The sequence below is a fragment of the Podarcis cretensis genome, assembly GCF_951804945.1.
Source record: "Podarcis cretensis genome assembly, chromosome: 8".
Taxonomy (NCBI): domain Eukaryota; kingdom Metazoa; phylum Chordata; class Lepidosauria; order Squamata; family Lacertidae; genus Podarcis; species Podarcis cretensis.
Window position 1 is genome coordinate 29,387,454 of NC_137177.1, and position 16,313 is coordinate 29,403,766.

The 16,313-nt window shown below is 42.5% G+C and overlaps 2 protein-coding genes across 3 annotated transcripts in view; one reads left to right on the forward strand and one right to left on the reverse strand.

The window, feature by feature from the left end:
- Positions 1 to 3,135, reverse strand: part of TMEM50A (transmembrane protein 50A) — an 8,896-nt gene extending 5,761 nt beyond the window's left edge. Inside the window, exons 1-3 of the mRNA XM_079987821.1 lie at positions 2,953 to 3,135; positions 813 to 923; positions 9 to 121 (exon numbers count right to left, since the gene is read on the reverse strand). Coding sequence (XP_079843947.1) covers positions 9 to 121; positions 813 to 905 — 206 coding nt within the window. The 5' untranslated portion in view covers positions 906 to 923; positions 2,953 to 3,135. The remainder of the gene's footprint in view (positions 1 to 8; positions 122 to 812; positions 924 to 2,952) is intronic.
- A 1,315-nt stretch (positions 3,136 to 4,450) lies between these two features.
- Positions 4,451 to 11,734, forward strand: RSRP1 (arginine and serine rich protein 1). 2 transcript variants are annotated; one of them, XM_079987796.1, is made up of 6 exons: positions 4,451 to 4,778; positions 6,307 to 6,365; positions 7,095 to 7,691; positions 8,199 to 8,347; positions 8,807 to 8,850; positions 10,547 to 11,734. In XM_079987796.1, exons 1-5 carry the CDS (start codon positions 4,705 to 4,707, stop codon positions 8,813 to 8,815), a joined length of 888 nt encoding a protein of 295 aa, XP_079843922.1. In that variant the 5' UTR covers positions 4,451 to 4,704; the 3' UTR covers positions 8,816 to 8,850; positions 10,547 to 11,734. The 2 variants fall into 2 exon arrangements, with proteins under 2 accessions (XP_079843922.1, XP_079843921.1); XM_079987795.1 differs by lacking the exon at positions 8,807 to 8,850 and having other exon boundaries at positions 4,452 to 4,778.
- Positions 11,735 to 16,313: the final 4,579 nt, after the last annotated feature.

Genomic DNA, 16,313 nt, shown 5'->3' on the forward strand with positions numbered 1-16,313 from the left:
GTACCTACATTAGGAATGCAACTGTAGCTATCACTCCACAAGCATGGTATGAATGGTTGAAGTCATCTGAATGTGGATATTTAACAGCTGCATCTATGATAATCCACCAACCTGTAAAGAACTATTTGAACACAAAAGTTTCCAACATGATCTTCAATACAATGTTGCTGTAAAGCTACTATGACCACTCTATCAGACATCAATAATGGTAACAATCAGAAGCCGGTGGCAAAACATTTCGGTTGCCCAGGACGTTCTGATGCTCAGTCAACCACAGAGTAAAATTCAGTAAAAAGATCCTAGAAGCTCCAGTATGGAACTGGTGAACTAGAAATATCAGATTTGATTCTATTTAGCTTCAGTTAAACTGAAGCTGTGGGTTTCTTTTTTGCTACAGGTGTTAAATTTCCACAGAGAAACTAGGAAGACACAGCCATCACCAATTACTACTGTGTGAATGGGTTGCTATTCTTACCCTGCATACATTTGGGCTTCTTATAATGTTGTCACATACAGTATCTCTTGTATACTGTGCCCTTTCTGTCTGTTTTGTACACATGTATGTATCTTTATATCTGCCAACAAACACAACTTACTGCATCTGACAAAGCAGGTTTTAGTCACCATAGAAGTGATACACTTTAAAGTACAATATGCTTTCTTGTTTTTAATATACTATGCTAACAGAGCTAATGTATCACTCTATATGCACAGTTTTATTCAATTAAACTAAAGTGGGCTTTTAACATGCGCAAATTTACAAATGAGGAGAATCCACAACACTGCAAGACTTAAGACTTAAGTATACATACCAGCACTCCTGCAGCAATAGAAGCTATTGTATTTCGTTTTTCTCCCCAGTCAACACACTCAGAGCATCTCATGTTTTCAAGGAACCCAGACATATTTGAGTTTTGGAAAACCTAGGAGAGAAAATGAAATTTGTTTCTCAACTTCTGTTTAGTTGTGTGGCTTTAAATGCATTAATTGCATTTGAAGTGAGAAGAATTTATTTAAACCTATTCTTATATCACTTACCATTTACAAATAAAGCTCAAAGACATTTCTAAAAATACATTAAAACCATTTTTAAAAACAACACAATGTTACAAATATCAGTAAGAGAATAAAAGATAAAATCAGACACATAAGGAAATAAACACAAAAGCAGCACACAAATGTAGCTGAAATACTGCTAGGAATGTGAAATAAACACAAAAGCAGCCCACAATTGTAGCTGAAATACTGCTAGGGATGTGAGAAATGCAATGTTCAAATGTTCCAAAGGAAGTTAATACTTCACTTACAATCAAGGATAGCCAGAAAACAAAGCAACACAACCTCACAATTGGAAAGCTGAATTCCCAAGAGGTGGGAATTCAACATGGGGTGGGGGAATATACTTGTTTAAGGGAGAAGAGATGAGAAGGATTCTACTGTACTGCACTACACACAGGGGATGGATGAAAGGACCTGAAACTGTACAGCTAAGCCACAGCTACCTTGCCCTGTGTTGTCTGGCGATTCTTAGTTATATTACATTAATAATCAGGCTACCACCCAAACACCATAACTAAGAATTAATCTCATCAAAGCAATTGTTGTTGTTGTATAGTCGTTTAGTCGTGTCCAACTCTTCATGACCCCATGGAACTATCAAAGCAATAGTTTGTAATAAGTTCAGCCTTCCCTAATTGGATGGTCTCCAAATAGTGCTGAGATTCCAATTTCCACCATCCATGGGCGTAGCCAAGGAGGGGCAGCTCCCCCGCCCCGGACAAGTAAAACTATGGAAATACTTAGCTGACCCATCATGTCAGTTCTGCGCCCCCTCAAACAAAAATCCTGGCTATAGCCATGCCACCACCCCTGTGTTGAATGAAGCTTCCTCCCAAAAAAGTGTGTGCAGGGCAGTTCTGTGCATACCTTCTTAAAATTCAGTAACCTTGAACATACTGGAGCTACTCCTGAGTAAATTTACCGTGATTTAACCTGCAGGTCAGCCAAAGAACCTACTAGTAGGTTATACAAATCTCAAGAATTAGATGGGAGCTGGATATCTCCTGCCACCCACCCACTTGCAGGGGAAGTGCTTTCATCCTGGTGGTCCCTGTGCCACCCAAACCCCCCAGAGATCATATTATGGGTCAGAGGCGGCGAACAAAAAGTCATCCAAAATAGATGAAACTGGCGAATTGATGGATGGCAGATCAATCCAAACAAAAGCTCTATTAAGGCTGGGAAACAAATCCCATTCAACTGAAAGGGATCCATTTCTCAAAGTAAAGAGGATGGTACTGGCCAAATGATGGCTGGATACCCAATCCAAGTTTCTAAGCTAAGGCTGCCGCTCTAAATCCACTTCCTGAGGAGCACATCCCACTGATTTCAATGGGGCTTGTGAGTAAAACTGACAGGAAGGCAACTACCATAAATGTGCTTTTTGAGGAACAGACCCCACTGAATTCAGTGCAAAAGAGATGGGGAGGGCTAATTTGGAAGGCTGGACAGGCCAGCTCCAGGAAGGCTGCTGTGGAAAACGCATTTCCTCACGAGTAAACCCCACTGAATTCAGTGAGGCTTTCCTCCAAGTAAAGCGGATGGCAACGGCCAGTTTGGAGGCTGGGTGGCCCAGCTCTGTGGGAAGGATGCGATCTAAAATGCGCTTCCTCGGGAGCAAATCCCACGGAATCCAAGGGGAGTGAAACGGACGGCGAGGGGGAAACTGATGGAAGGCCGTCGCCCGAAACACACTTCCGGAGGATGAAGTCCCACGGAACTTATTGGGGCTTGGAATAAAGAAGCTGAGCCTCGGCGCTGCACGGCGGCGCTCCCCGCTCTATCTCCAGCCCGACACCCCCCTGTGGGCCCAGCGGCTGCCCGCGAGATACGCAGCTCCCGTCTCCCTCCTGGCCGCCCCACCCGCCTCAGCGACGCCCAGTCAGCACTTACTTCGCCTCAGAAGCGCTCTTGAGACAACCGGCTCGAAGGGAAAAGCCGCCGCTGCCGCCGCCCTGGCTCAGCTGACCGACTCGCCTCCAGCGGAAAGAAAGCCGAACCGCCCCTTTTCCGTACCAAGTAAACAAAGACACGGGCTTAGAACCCGGATGCTGAAAAGGCCGAAGCTACGGAGAAGGCGCCTATACTGCGCAGGCGCTGCGATGCTAATGGCTGGGCTCGGGCAAAAAAAAAAAATGGAGCAGCTAAGTCCGCTCATGCGCACTGGTGCCCTTCATGGTCGCAAATGTCTTGGAGCTGGTTGCGCTTGATTCTAAATGGGAAGGCGGCACTGCTTTAATAAAAGAAGTGTATATTTATTAACGTTTTACTTTTCAAAACTCGCAATCATGCAGAATAATAAATGAGCAAACTTGCTTTATTGGGGTTTTAGCGTGGTGAAACGTTATATAAACGTTATATAAACCGGGGACAAGAATGGTGCCTGGTGTAGAAGCTGTGCGCGCGCGCGCGCCTTGTTCATTCGGAGTAAAGGCAGGGCTTAATCGCAGCACGATTTGGTACCAGCATCTCTTTCCCCGCCCCAAAGGGGTATAATTAAAAGTTCACGTTCTTTCAAACTCAGGTCTTCCAACTAAAAAAGCAGCGTTATGCCGGTAAAATATGAAAATTAATAATATCTGAATTGAGTCAGAACAGTAATCATGCAGATGCACAGAAGGAGCGGGTATACATTCATGCCTAGATTTGTTCCCCTTGTGTGTTTGGGGGGAAAAGCTGAATTTTAAAGTGTGAAAACAGGAGCACTCCGGACAAGTTTGCTCTGGGTCGCGGAAGGATGCAGTTAACCACTAAAATGATGTATTTATTACACTGACTAACTTCGCAAAACAAAACGTAGCTTTTGTCTTGTCATCAATAAGCTAACATCAGAAGAGCCTGTTGGATCAGGTCAACGGCCCATCTAGTCCAACATCCTGTTATTTCAGCAACTGGTATTCCGAAGCATTACTTCCCCCGATCGTGGAGACAAGAGTATTGGCATCCTGGCTAATCCAGGAGTCTAATTCTCGTACGAAGGCGAGCCATCCGAGCTGGGAGATTTATAACCTAAAAAACACAATTTCGATATGTACTGTATAACATAGCGGGCGGAAACTGATGCGTGCAGAACAAGCGCATACATGGTTACTCGGAAGTAAGGCCCAAAGTGTTCGAGATGGCTTCTGTCCAGGATAATGTGCAAGCAAAGATCGAAGATGAGGCTGAAAGCGCCTTACGACAACCCTGCAATATAGCCCAGTTAGCGCTCACTATACCACGGATCCTTCCGGCGGAGGAGGCGCCTCCCGATCTCTATGGCTACCGCCCAGTGTTCTATGCCCTACCCTCAATTCCGAACTGCGCTTGCGCGCTAGCGCCAATGTTACGTTACAAACACATACTGTAATCCCTCCTCCTCCTGCCCCCTCCCTTCGTAGGTTGAGGATCTGGAAGCTTCTGCGCCATTTCAGTTGGTCTCGGGCGCCATAACAAGCCGGTCGACCTGGCGGCGGCTGTTGACTGTGGAGCGATTTTAACGCTGTTTGTTGTTCGGGGGAAGTCTGTGTGATTTTTTAATTTTTTAAAAAACGCATCTGACGACATATTTGAGAGAAAACCGAGCGAGCTTTATTACTTTTTGTGGAGATTTCCGAGCGTATTTTTGTTCTTTCGGCACCTTCCCTTCGTTTCCTTCTTCCGGTCATGGCGGTTACCAACGAAGGTGGGCTCTCCCCTCAGGCACCACCACAAAGCCAGGGCCCATCCGCCTGGTACCAGTGAGTCTGAAGCGATTTTTTCCCTCTTATTTTCGCGCGGGGAGGGGAGAACTAAAGGCTGTGAGGCGAAGCGGGGGTATTTGAAGGAGACTCTGGAGGCAGTGAGGCTGCTAACACGAGCTTTCTTAAGGCTTCCTTGCTCCTGCGAGAGAGAGAAGCGGGTCAATATTGGCCTCTTCCCGAGGGGGGAGGTACAGGCTGACACGGGTTGGCGTCGGATTGACCCATCAGCTGTGAGGACAAAGCGGAGGAGACTCGAGTTTGCCATCCAGAGCTACTTGAAGGGCGGGAGGGGGGAGAGGAAAAACCCGTAACAAATAAACCTGTTATTGGTGGCAGGAAGGCTAAGGCCGATAGGGCTCACGACAACCCTGTTAGGTTAAAAAATATATATTTAAAGTGAAGCTTTTGTAGGTGTACGAAGAGTATCCTCGTCGGATTGTGCTGCCAGCCCTCTTTGCTTCCAAACTCGCTTTTGTGGTTTGGCATTTCTTTAACTTGTTCGGAATTGTAACCAGACAAAACCAAGGAAGTAATTGTAGTTGTTCAGGGTCATTTCTTCCCGCCCTTGGTGTTCCCCCCTGTTTGTTAATTCCCTTTCCCATAATCCGTTTTGGGACAGTAAGATCCTTGGAGGCAGGCAGAAACCTCTCGTCTCTTTGTATGCAAGGAATGCAGTCGTGCCCATGATTCTTAAGAAGTAAGCAAAGCCCTGTTTCCTTCAGTAGGGCTCACTTCCTACTATGTATTGTTCACGGGTGTGGCACTTGGCGAAAGATAATAAAGGGCTTGGGAAAAGGCTGCCAGCTTTAAGTGGGGGGGGGGGAGTGCACGCGTTGGATTACAGCTAATTAATTGTACACTACCCTAGTCTACTGCTTGAAGTAAAGTAGTAATTTATGCTGTCAAGTATGTTTTTGAACAAACGTGTCTTTTGTGTAAACTACCATGAGAGTTCACAAGGGCAGTCTAGTTTTTCCATACCCCCCTAAATTAGAACAATAAGCTGTCAGAAACAGCCAAATCCCATGTATGTTTCCCAAAGATAAATGTCCAAAGCAGTCTTGAATGCTTCCTTTGAAATCAGCAGGGTTTAGTGGTGGTTGGCATTGACAGGATTGTGCTATTTTTTAGGCACTTGCATACTGAGCACCATGAGTCCTTTTTTGAAAAGCCCAGTAAAATCTGCTTTCTGTTAAGGAGGCTTTTGGAGAAAGTAAAATTATACAGTGTGTGATTAACAATAGAGATGACGTTTTATCTGGGAGTAAGCACTGTTGAAGATGGGAGTAAAAATGCTTAGGAAAAGACTAGTAACTTGATCCTAACACTTTGAGTATGTTGAAAGTGCATCAAATTCACAGTACAGTGTCGCTCAGTATTATGCCCATATTGCAGGGGAAGGACCTGAGAAAGTATTAATTTTTCTGTAGAACGAACTGAAGGATAATATTGTAGCTCTTCTTAAATTCTAATAAAATTTATTTTAAAAAAGAACTGACTGAATGGTTGCAACTCTTGTTCATAGGAATCCACAGGAGAACCATGGAAGTCCTGAGCAGAATGGGAGTTTTTCAGCACCTATTGGTATGTTGCTTATGGGAATGTATGTCTAGTGTTTGGCTGATTATGTTTTATATCTAAAATGTTTCCACCCTATTTAATTAGTTGTCTGCAATTCAAAGGTGCTTGCTGAATTAGGTGATTCAAGGCTCCAGACAGAACCTTCTTCCTGTATGGTTTGCTAGTGATAAATATTCCTCTATTTAAGGCATTAGAATAATTTTCATACTTTGTGGTAGTAATACAGTACAGTCAATATTTTTGCTTTAATTATTAATAAACACAAATTAACTAATAAAACTCTTAATGAAGAGAGCAGGATCATAGAACAAAAGTGGTTTGAAGAATTAAGGAAACATAAGTGATTATACCCTAGTATGATAGATCCAGTGTGTTGTAACTAAAATGGCTGCTGTTATATAACAGCAGCCATCTTGATTGTTAAATACTTCATATTGCATACAGTTGAATGCCTCCAGCTCCATAGTAGCTCAAAATACTAATTTGACCGTTCTGTGATGTGAGTGGAGCATTAGCTTCTAGAATTCAAGCATTTTTGTTTGAAAGGAGGTTCTATGGCTGTCAAATGAAAGATCTGAACCATGCCACTTAAAATCTTTGAGGCATAAGGTTTTTAATAATGCTTCCGAGTTGACTTGGAAGAAACATTATGCTGTTATGACATTGTCATAGTTCACAATAGCAGAAGTTTAAATCAAAACTTCTATCTATCCCTCCTTCTCCTAAACAAAGGAACGGGAACTGGGCAACTGAAAGCAGAAGGCACAAGTTTGAAAAATACCGAAAAGCAAAAATCTAGCAAGAAGACAGATGAGATGACAGTCTTTATGGATGACTTGACTTTGAGTTCACCAAAAGAAAGGTCTCGTTCAAGGTCAAGGAGCAGCTGTAGCAGAAGATCATCTTCAAGATCATCTAGTAGGTCATCTTACTCCACAAGATCAAGTTCAAGCACTTCCTCTTCCTCCAGAAGCTGGAGTAGGTCAAGAAGCAGATCAAGATTACGTGCTAAAAGGAATTGTTCTTGGAGGTGCAGAAGGTATTCAAGATCTTATTCCAGAAGCCGGTCAAGATCACGTAGCTACAAATACCGAGAAAGATACCATCCTAGATACCATAGGCGATACCGCCGCTCTCCTCCAAGATACAGATCACGTAGTAGGTCTCCTGGAAGACCATGCTATAGAAGATCTTACTCTAGAAGCAGGTCAAGAAGCCGAAGATACTATGGATTTGGAAGAACCATATATCCTGAGGCTTATAGAAGCTGGAGAAGCCGTTCTCGATCAAGATCTCGCAGTAGAACCCCTCTTCGCTTGACTGAAAAAGGTATTGGCAGATCATCAATCTATATTGGTGGAGAAGCATACTAGGATATTTTCAAACTTTGCTATAGAAAAAATATATCCCATCTTAGTTTAAAAAGTCCTGTCTAGAGACTTTTGCTGTACTTTCATTAACTGATAGAAGTAGAGAGTTCTTCTCCAAGAATAGCTGTACATTGAAGTTACTGTGGTTTGGTTTGGTTTGGTTTGGTTTGGTTTGGTTCAGTTCAGTTCAGTTCAGTTCCTGTGTTCAAATCCTTAGTTGGTTGTAGAATCACTTGATGTGTTTGGGAAGTCACTGTCTCAATTCTTTAGTGTACTGTCTTTGAAAATCACCTCTACCCCCAAGTATAAATTTAGCTTTTCTGCTCAGTCATCACTAACTTCCCTTTATCTTGCACTGTGGAACTTTTCTGAATTCCTTTTTTGGTGCTTTCAGTTAGTTTTCTATTGCATTTTAAACCCATGTCACCTAGAGGGCTGAGTACCTGCTGTTGTTTATTTGTTTTAGAAAAAAGAGAGCTACTGGAAATCGCAAAGGCCAATGCAGCAAAAACTTTGGGGACAGACAATGTGGTCCTGCCAGCCAGCTTGAAAATTGGTACAATATCAAAAGAAAGTGAAAGCAGAAAGCCAAATGAGGAGAGTGTAAAGACTATGGTAAGTGAAATGGTTATTCAGATGCTAAAACTAAATGCTTTGAAAAACTACATAAAAAATAGAGCTAGCCTTGTTTCATCAATTGAAAATAAATATTTGAAAATATTTTCAAAATGTAGTTAATATTTTTCAAGTTTGGAAACCAAATGGCAGATGTCAAATCTTAGCCTGTTGAGGTAAAGTTACCAAGTAATCCTAAACATCTGAGTTCTTTGAAAATGTTCTGAGATTTCCTAATGATTAAATAATAAAATAAATTACATATTTTACTAGCTCTTCAATTTGCTAGTTGGGGTCCTTTTTCATACGTTTTGCTGACCCAGATAAGGCTAATTTATATGGATGTTAAATTTCAAATGGTGTTCTAATACCTGTCAAATTGTGATGCAACAAAAAGTTCCCAGAAATTCTTTATCTGGACACACAGCGCATTTTACATGCTTTATTTCTGTCTTATAGAAATCATGAATATGGTCTCCAGCACTGATGAAGAAAATCTGGTGGTAACTAAGTGATTGTGGGCTGTAGCCAAGCTAACTTAGGGGAGGGAAATAAAAGCCAAGTTAGCAAAAGCTGTATTATATTACACACTTTCCAGAAGATTAGAAAGCTTTTACACAAATGAAATCCTATGGTACTCACTGTGAAATATCAGGGGCTTGTTCCATTTCAAAGTTAAGCAGGAATTTAGACAACTATAAAATGGTATTGTTAGCTCTCCCAGATGTGAAGGGGAAGATCAGAAGAATCGGATTTCACTTGCAAACAAGATCGTCTAATCTTTATGAAGCTGATATGTCGGAGTTAATGATGTAACAATTATTATGATAAAAATATTACACTTCATCAGTTCATCTTCCAAATTATCTAGTGAACACAGCATTAAGGAATGAATGAGGTTATACACAATATTTTCTGAAAACAGCAAAGATGAACTCCCCTCTTCAGTAGGCATTTATGCCTCACAATGAAGGAAAGAGCAGGGAATAGCCTGTTAGTCCCACACTTTTTGTTGCACTCTCTGTTGTTTTATCAAGCAGTGCGAAGGGAACTTGTAGTGAGCCTTCTCTTCACGTATTGGCTCCCCACATGCCCTGGAAAATTGTAATGGGGGGGGGGCACCTAGATAGGAGTCAACCAAAGGCGCATACTTTGAGTCTGATCCTAACCATGTTTATTTTAAAGCCTGATAGCTTTATTGTTGGTTATTTTCAGATATGCAAGTTTAGGATTACAGCTGTAGTGTGTTAGAACAGATTTTGTTCTTTCCTTTGAGCTATGTGATTAGGTATAAAATAGACCTTCCCTTTGAACAACCCAGAAAAAAATAACAGAAAATGCCAAAAAAGGGATCTGAGACTAGTATTACAGTGCAGGACAGTGCCTTTCTTGTACCTCTGAGATCAATAAATTGAATGTATGTATATATATATAGAGAGAAAGAGAGTAGTTTATAGTTCTATTCAGAAGCAAGTACACAGAGTTCAGTGGCACTTCCTTCAAAATAAAAACATGCTTCCAACCTTTCATGTGAAAACTTAAATATATAAAAAAAGACAGAATTGGTATAGGGGTCTGGAAAAACAAATCCTACATCACTACTAATATGGTGCACATTGCAATAATGGATTTTTGTGGAGATTTGATTTCTGATATATGATCTATTTTTAGATATTTTAATATGGATTGTGTAAACATCACAAACCTTAAGAGTGGGGATAGTGAAACTGTGACCCTCCAGATACTGTTTAATTCCCAATTCTGTCTCAGCCAGTGAACAGGGATTATGCGGGTTATAATTTCACATCTGGAGGGCCACTGGTCCCCTATCCCAGTTACAGATAAATCAGCTTTAAATCTGCTTAGAACAGGCATAGGCAAACGCAGACCCTCCAGTTGTTTGGGACTACAATTCCTATCATCCCTGACCACTGGTCCTGTTAGCTAGGGGTGATGGGAATTGTAGTTCCAAACATCTGGAGGGCTGGAGTTAGCCTATGCCTGGCTTAGAAGCATAGGACAGGTAGCAATGTGGAGAGTGCTCTAATAGGAATTGAACGTTTTAGTCCTTACCTATGAGCTTTAAAGATTCAAGTATGGAAGTTTGCACAGGAATTGATCTTTAAGCAGCTCTGTATGTCTTCATACATTGTTCTAATTGGATTATATCTTACAATTTATGTTAATTTTATTTTTCAGAATGCATTGTGGCAGGGTCACTGGCCCTAAAACCAGCAACTGTTCCTTTTAAAGAATCCACACTGTCCTCAGGAAAAGACAAGAAAAAAGAGACCCCATCTGGTCAATGGATTCCTGTTGGGAACGAGGAAAATGTTATGTTCCATAACATTTCACCTAAAAGTACATCCTCTAGAGCATGCCAGTACCCATGATCTGTTTGAGCTGTTGAGGCATTATGGGGTTTGAAATCCTCTCAAAATTCAGGGTTTAAATACAGAATGCTTAAAACTGTATTAATTTGAGATTTGGTTTATTTTCCAGATATACTATGGGAGTTATATAGAGGTCCAGAAATTACAGGTTGGAATCTTACATTTCTGTAAATAACTTTTCATGTGGCTGTAATAGACTAAATTACAGGTGGGTAACTTTTCTCCTTGTGAGTCATGTAGCAACTTCTAGTGTTTAATGTGAGTGTAGCTTAATTACTGTACTACATATAAAATTATTTTTTCTACACTTTTAATACTTTTCAAGTCAACACTTTAAAAAGTGTGATTTATGGCTCCTGGTGGTAATTCAGCTGGCTTGTGTAGCTTCCCACATTCCTGTTTAACCTGAACACGACCATATTTTGCAAGTGGCAGAAGGATAAGCAAAGAAAATTCTACTTGTGCTCTTGAAGTGGCAAAACTTTGAATTTTCAGTTGCACAAGGTTAAAATATTTTTTGTCTGCTGTCTTGTTATGGAACCAGCATAATTGCTCTCATGTTGCACTTTTAGTTAGAAGTAAAACATTTGCAATGTCAGCTATGACCTTCTGAGCTTGTGCATGTTCCAAGTACAACTGCTAAGAGCCTAGTGCTAGATATATAAATTCAGGTTTTTTTGTAGTTTGCCCCAAAGGCTTATAATGTTGTAATGCAAACATAAGGTAGAATTTAAGTAGGCTGCCTTTCAAGCAGAAGGGTTTGGTTGGGGCAAAGTGTATGTCAGATGAAAGTAGGTATTAGGTAATCCCTATATTGTATGGATGTGTTGCTATTGCTAAATGTGATTAGTTGATACGACATTTAAGGAGAAAGCTAGATTTTGTGACTTGACTTAAAAGCTAGAGATAAGATCACTTGCACAAGCAGCACCTTTCTTTTAATATGCATAAAACTGGACTACGTGTATAAAATAAAAACTTTTAAATAAACCTATCCTGAATATTGTGTGACATTTCTGAACATTTATACTTAACAAAAGTGGATGGGATGTTCAAGGCCAAAGAGGCATGAGCAAGTTGCACTTTTCCTCGTAACTTTGGTACCTGAAAATGAGGCAGTTTCTTCTGTAAACTTTGTCAACAAAATACAAAACAGCCAATCTAACATCCACAGCAGCAAATGTAATGTTCACGGGCTGAGATTGTGTAATGCTAGCACCATCTACTGGAAGCTCTGGGGGTTTTGCTGTGAGTTGCCGTGTTTATTTCCAGGCCTCTACTGTAGCCAGCATTGCCTTAATTGTACGACATCCAGGCTGAGTCGCCTGCTGCCTTGGAAAGTAAGGCCCTTCAATAAAAGCAAAGGCGCAACAGAACTTTTGTACTACCACTTCAAATCAAAATTGCTTTGGAACTGCAAAGCAAAATTATTGGCATTTGCAAGGTGAACTATGCCCTCTTAACTGAGTTGTGCCTGAAGCATTTTGAATGTTAACATTTATTCAAAATTCTGCTATGAAGCTGAATCTTTAAATATTGTGAAGATGTCTCATTACTTCATCAAAACCAACATGGAAAAGAGGAATTTATGGTTGGCTGCTAAAAACAATCCTTTCCTCTATATTCTGTCCTGTAAAGCACATCTGAAGAAAATCAAATGGGTTTTTTTCCCACAGTACTTGGCACCCCATGGTTTTTTTCTGCCTGCTCCACCAGCACCTTGCCCATTGTGACCTCTCGCCTCCCACCCTCCCCAGGCTCCCCATTATTCATAGAATCATAGAGTTGGAAGAGACCACAAGGGCCATCGAGTCCAACCCCCTGCCAAGCAGGAAACACCATCAGAGCACTCCTGACATATGGTTGTCAAGCCTCTGCTTAAAGACCTCCAAAGAAGGAGACTCCACCACACTCCTTGGCAGCAAATTCCACTGTCGAACAGCTCTTACTGTCATTTACTGTCTTATTTACCTTGGAGATAAGCAGTGCAGCCAAAGGGGCCACCCAAAGCACCCAGCTCAATGAGCCCTCTTGAGAGGGTGCCTCGGGCAGTGGCCAACTGCGCTTCTGTGTCTGTTCACTATTTGCTGCCCCAAGCCCAGCTGACGCCCATCCTCTTGGTGGCAGGTGGCTCCTGCTGCAGTAGCTGCTTGCTGTCTCAGGACCACCATGCTCACACCGCTACTCCAGAGCCCTGGCAGCCTGCGGCCCACGTGTTGGACCACACTGATCTAGAGTTTTTAGTTCACTGCTGAAGATAAAGGAACCCAAGTTGTTGGCAACCCATCCTCTCCATTTAGGCACCTAATTTGTCACCTGGAACACAGTCCCATTTGAAGTATGACTGTCCATCTTGAAGTAATCCTTTTGGGTAGTTTTTGCAAACAGGGTCTGAGTTGACTGAATGATCTGTTGAGGATCACTTTTGTCTTCACAATGACATGGGTGGTGAGGCCAGATATTTAGTTTCTTCCTAAAGCCAATTCCGTTTCAGAGCTCATGCTTCCTTGTTAGTGATATGACATGCACCAGGCATCTCTGGCAGCCATTACAAAATTAAATTAACTAGAAACTGTGCCCCTGTTTGCTCTGCTCTACAACCCTTCTGACATTCCCTCCATTAAAGCCCCATGAGCTTCCCCTTCCCACACCAAGCAACTGCTAAGCTTGCTTTCCCCCTTCCCAGCCCCATGTTTGAAGCCACTTCTAAAACCCTGCTTTCACTCACATCCATGCCTTTTTTTGTGCAACCCCTTCCTTGCACACAACACATCCCCATGGGTAACCTGCATCTTCTGCCGTCCACACATTGCAACTACTAAACAACCTTTTAATCTGCCCAATTACAAAGTCACTACCCCCTATTCAGTCCCTTTCATGCACCTGCTTTCATCTTAACCCACTCTTTTCCCTCTTCCATTTTTTCAACCCTTGCACACCATTTTCATGCCTTATTCCCTCTCAAGCCCCTTTGTCCATACCCAATTATTATATTCACCCCCTTTCCATTTTTTTAACTCCTGCATGCACCCCAACTGATACTATGTATGCATCATAAACATACAGGGTTGTATCTTAAGACCAAACCTGTTGGCTTGTTCGGTTAGGGAAGATTAAGTTCAGCTGATGGCTGCTGTACATACAGTGCTACCTCGGTGTCAGGGAACTGCCATTGGAGCCAGAGGGAGAGGGAGGGCTCCAGAGGGATTCCGGAGAGCGTACCGGGAGGGAGAGAGGCAGCCCATCTTCTGGGGAAGGAAATCAGCGTAACACTAGTGGAGAAGGGGGGCAGATGGGGGAATCGGCGAGATGGCTCCATGACTCCTCGCCGGAGACCAGCGGGGAGAGCACGGGTCCTCCGCTGCCCACACCCCTGCGCAGAAGGCTTCCGCGCAGGGAGAGTAGGCGGAGACTAGGCGTCAAAGAGCTGCTTTGCTGGAAGAAGTTCAAGAAACGCCCACTGACTGATTCTGCCAGCGATTGAGACAGCCACAGGTGAGTGGCTGTCCGGACAGAAAGGGTTCACCCAGGTAACTCAGCCAAGCGTGGTGCCGATTTACGCACGAGCAACCCCTAGAACCATTACACTCGGGTTACATACGCTTCAGGTTACAGACTCCGCTAACCCAGAAATAGTGCTTCAGGTTAAGAACTGCTTCAGGATGAGAACAGAAATTGGGCTCCAGTGGCGCAGCGGCAGCAGGAGGCCCCATTAGCTTAAGTGGTGCTTCAGGTTAAGAACAGTTTCAGGTTAAGTACGGACCTCCGGAACGAATTAAGTACTTAACCCGAGGTACCACTGTATATGGGCTTTGCTTGTTAATAAAATACCTCGTTTTATTATCTACATTGAATCTGGAACTTCATGTTGGAAGACAACACATGGGACAGGGTTGAAATTTGGGAAGGTGCTATGGAATATTTGAGGGTACTGTATCCTTTGTGGCAATTAATTTTCTTAGGTATATTACTGTAGAGGGTGATTTTCGGCAGGGTTTGCAACAGCAAATTTTGTCACTTTAATTAGGTGAGCCACCCTTCCTAATTGGTTAGATTCATCCTTGGTTAGATTGGTTAGATTCATTCTGATCTCTTCTGGCTTTCTGCCCCCTCAGGAAAGGAATATTTACAGTAAGCGCCTACTGTTCTGGTAATCACTTTCCAGTTTCTTATAGTCACACTGATAACTTATGAAAACTATAAACTATTTTTATTTCAAATACAAGAACTGTGTGTGTATTGAGAGTTATCAAAATTCATCAATAGGTGCCGCTGGCCAGACTGCGGAGTACCTGGTATGTGATGCCAGGTTTTACATATGATGTGTCTGGCAAATTTAGCAGCAGCTTCCTTCTCTAGCTTTCCCTTTACAATAGTAGGAATTCTAAAACTGAACAAAGCAGTGAGTCCGTTTCTCCAAGTCACCTATAAGGAAGGTATCTTCTGGCAATTCATGTGTGACAAATACATGGCTGCAACCTTCATGAGTCCATGGCCACCTCCAAGAGCCCTATTGGGCATTGTTGTGAGATTAGGCAACTCTTGTTATATTCTGGAGTCGTAATGCATTCATACCAGGGAATAAAACACAGGTTATGTATCGGTGGGCGTGCAGGAGGTCCTCCAGTCCATTTTTTTCCAGGTGCCATTTCCCCCTTATGACTTGTATCACATGATCCTCTTCAATGATGTCATTATTCCCTTCTGAGGCACAGGAAAGCAGCCACAAAACTCAATTTCCACCCCCACCCCCAAGTTAGGGGGGGTTCATTTATTGCTTAGGCTTCCCTTTTTCTGATCCTTCTAAACTGCTCTTTCGTTAACATGGAAACTGGAGCGAGTTGCCAGTTACTGTAGGTTTAATCACATGTCCCTGCCGCTCCTAGGCACTGGGAGGTGTTAAGCCATTTGTCTTCTAAGGGCCTCCTGCTTGTCGGCTTGAAAGAACATCCTGGCAAATAACCAATGTTCTTCAACAAAAGCAATATTGGAGAACTGGGTACATATACAGTACATAATTTTGCATTTCTAAAAGCATAAACCCCAAATTGTTAAAACATGCTTTGGTGTCTCTTAACCACGTCTGGCTATTCAGGATTAAGTTACTTCCACTTCAAAGGCAGGGCTATGGAAGATTTGCCAACTTTGAAAAGAACAGCCCTAACTCTTCATATTTTTCTTTGTACCATCACTTGGCTCCTTTACCACCACCACCACCACACATTTCAATTAGTCAGCAAACCAGGCAAAGTTCTGCACTACCCGATTTACCACAAGAACGGGTGAGGATCCTTTTTCAGCCAGTGGCCAAAGTTTTCATCTCCCCAGCCCTGGTGGGCCAAATTTGACAGGTGGAACTTCAAAGCGCAGGAAGTTGTTTGTACTGGAATCCTGTTAAAAGGGAAAACCTTTTAGCTGGGTTTCTCTGCAAACTGCATCCTGAATCAGGAAGGTGTTGGTATGGAATCCTGCCAAGCTGAGCAGGATTTGACCCCTGATCATCAGCTTTCTGTCTTGGCTGCAGACACCTGTTCCCTGCTGGGAGTATGTGTGCATAACCAAGGGAGGATTTA

Coding starts and splice junctions, on each gene's coding strand:
- RSRP1 (XM_079987795.1), top strand. CDS start 4,705: ATGGCGGTTACCAACGAAGGTGGGCTCTCCCCTCAGGCACCACCACAA. Junction 6,366..7,094: donor GAGTTTTTCAGCACCTATTG/GTATGTTGCTTA, acceptor TCCTAAACAAAG/GAACGGGAACTGGGCAACTG. Junction 7,692..8,198: donor TCTTCGCTTGACTGAAAAAG/GTATTGGCAGAT, acceptor TATTTGTTTTAG/AAAAAAGAGAGCTACTGGAA.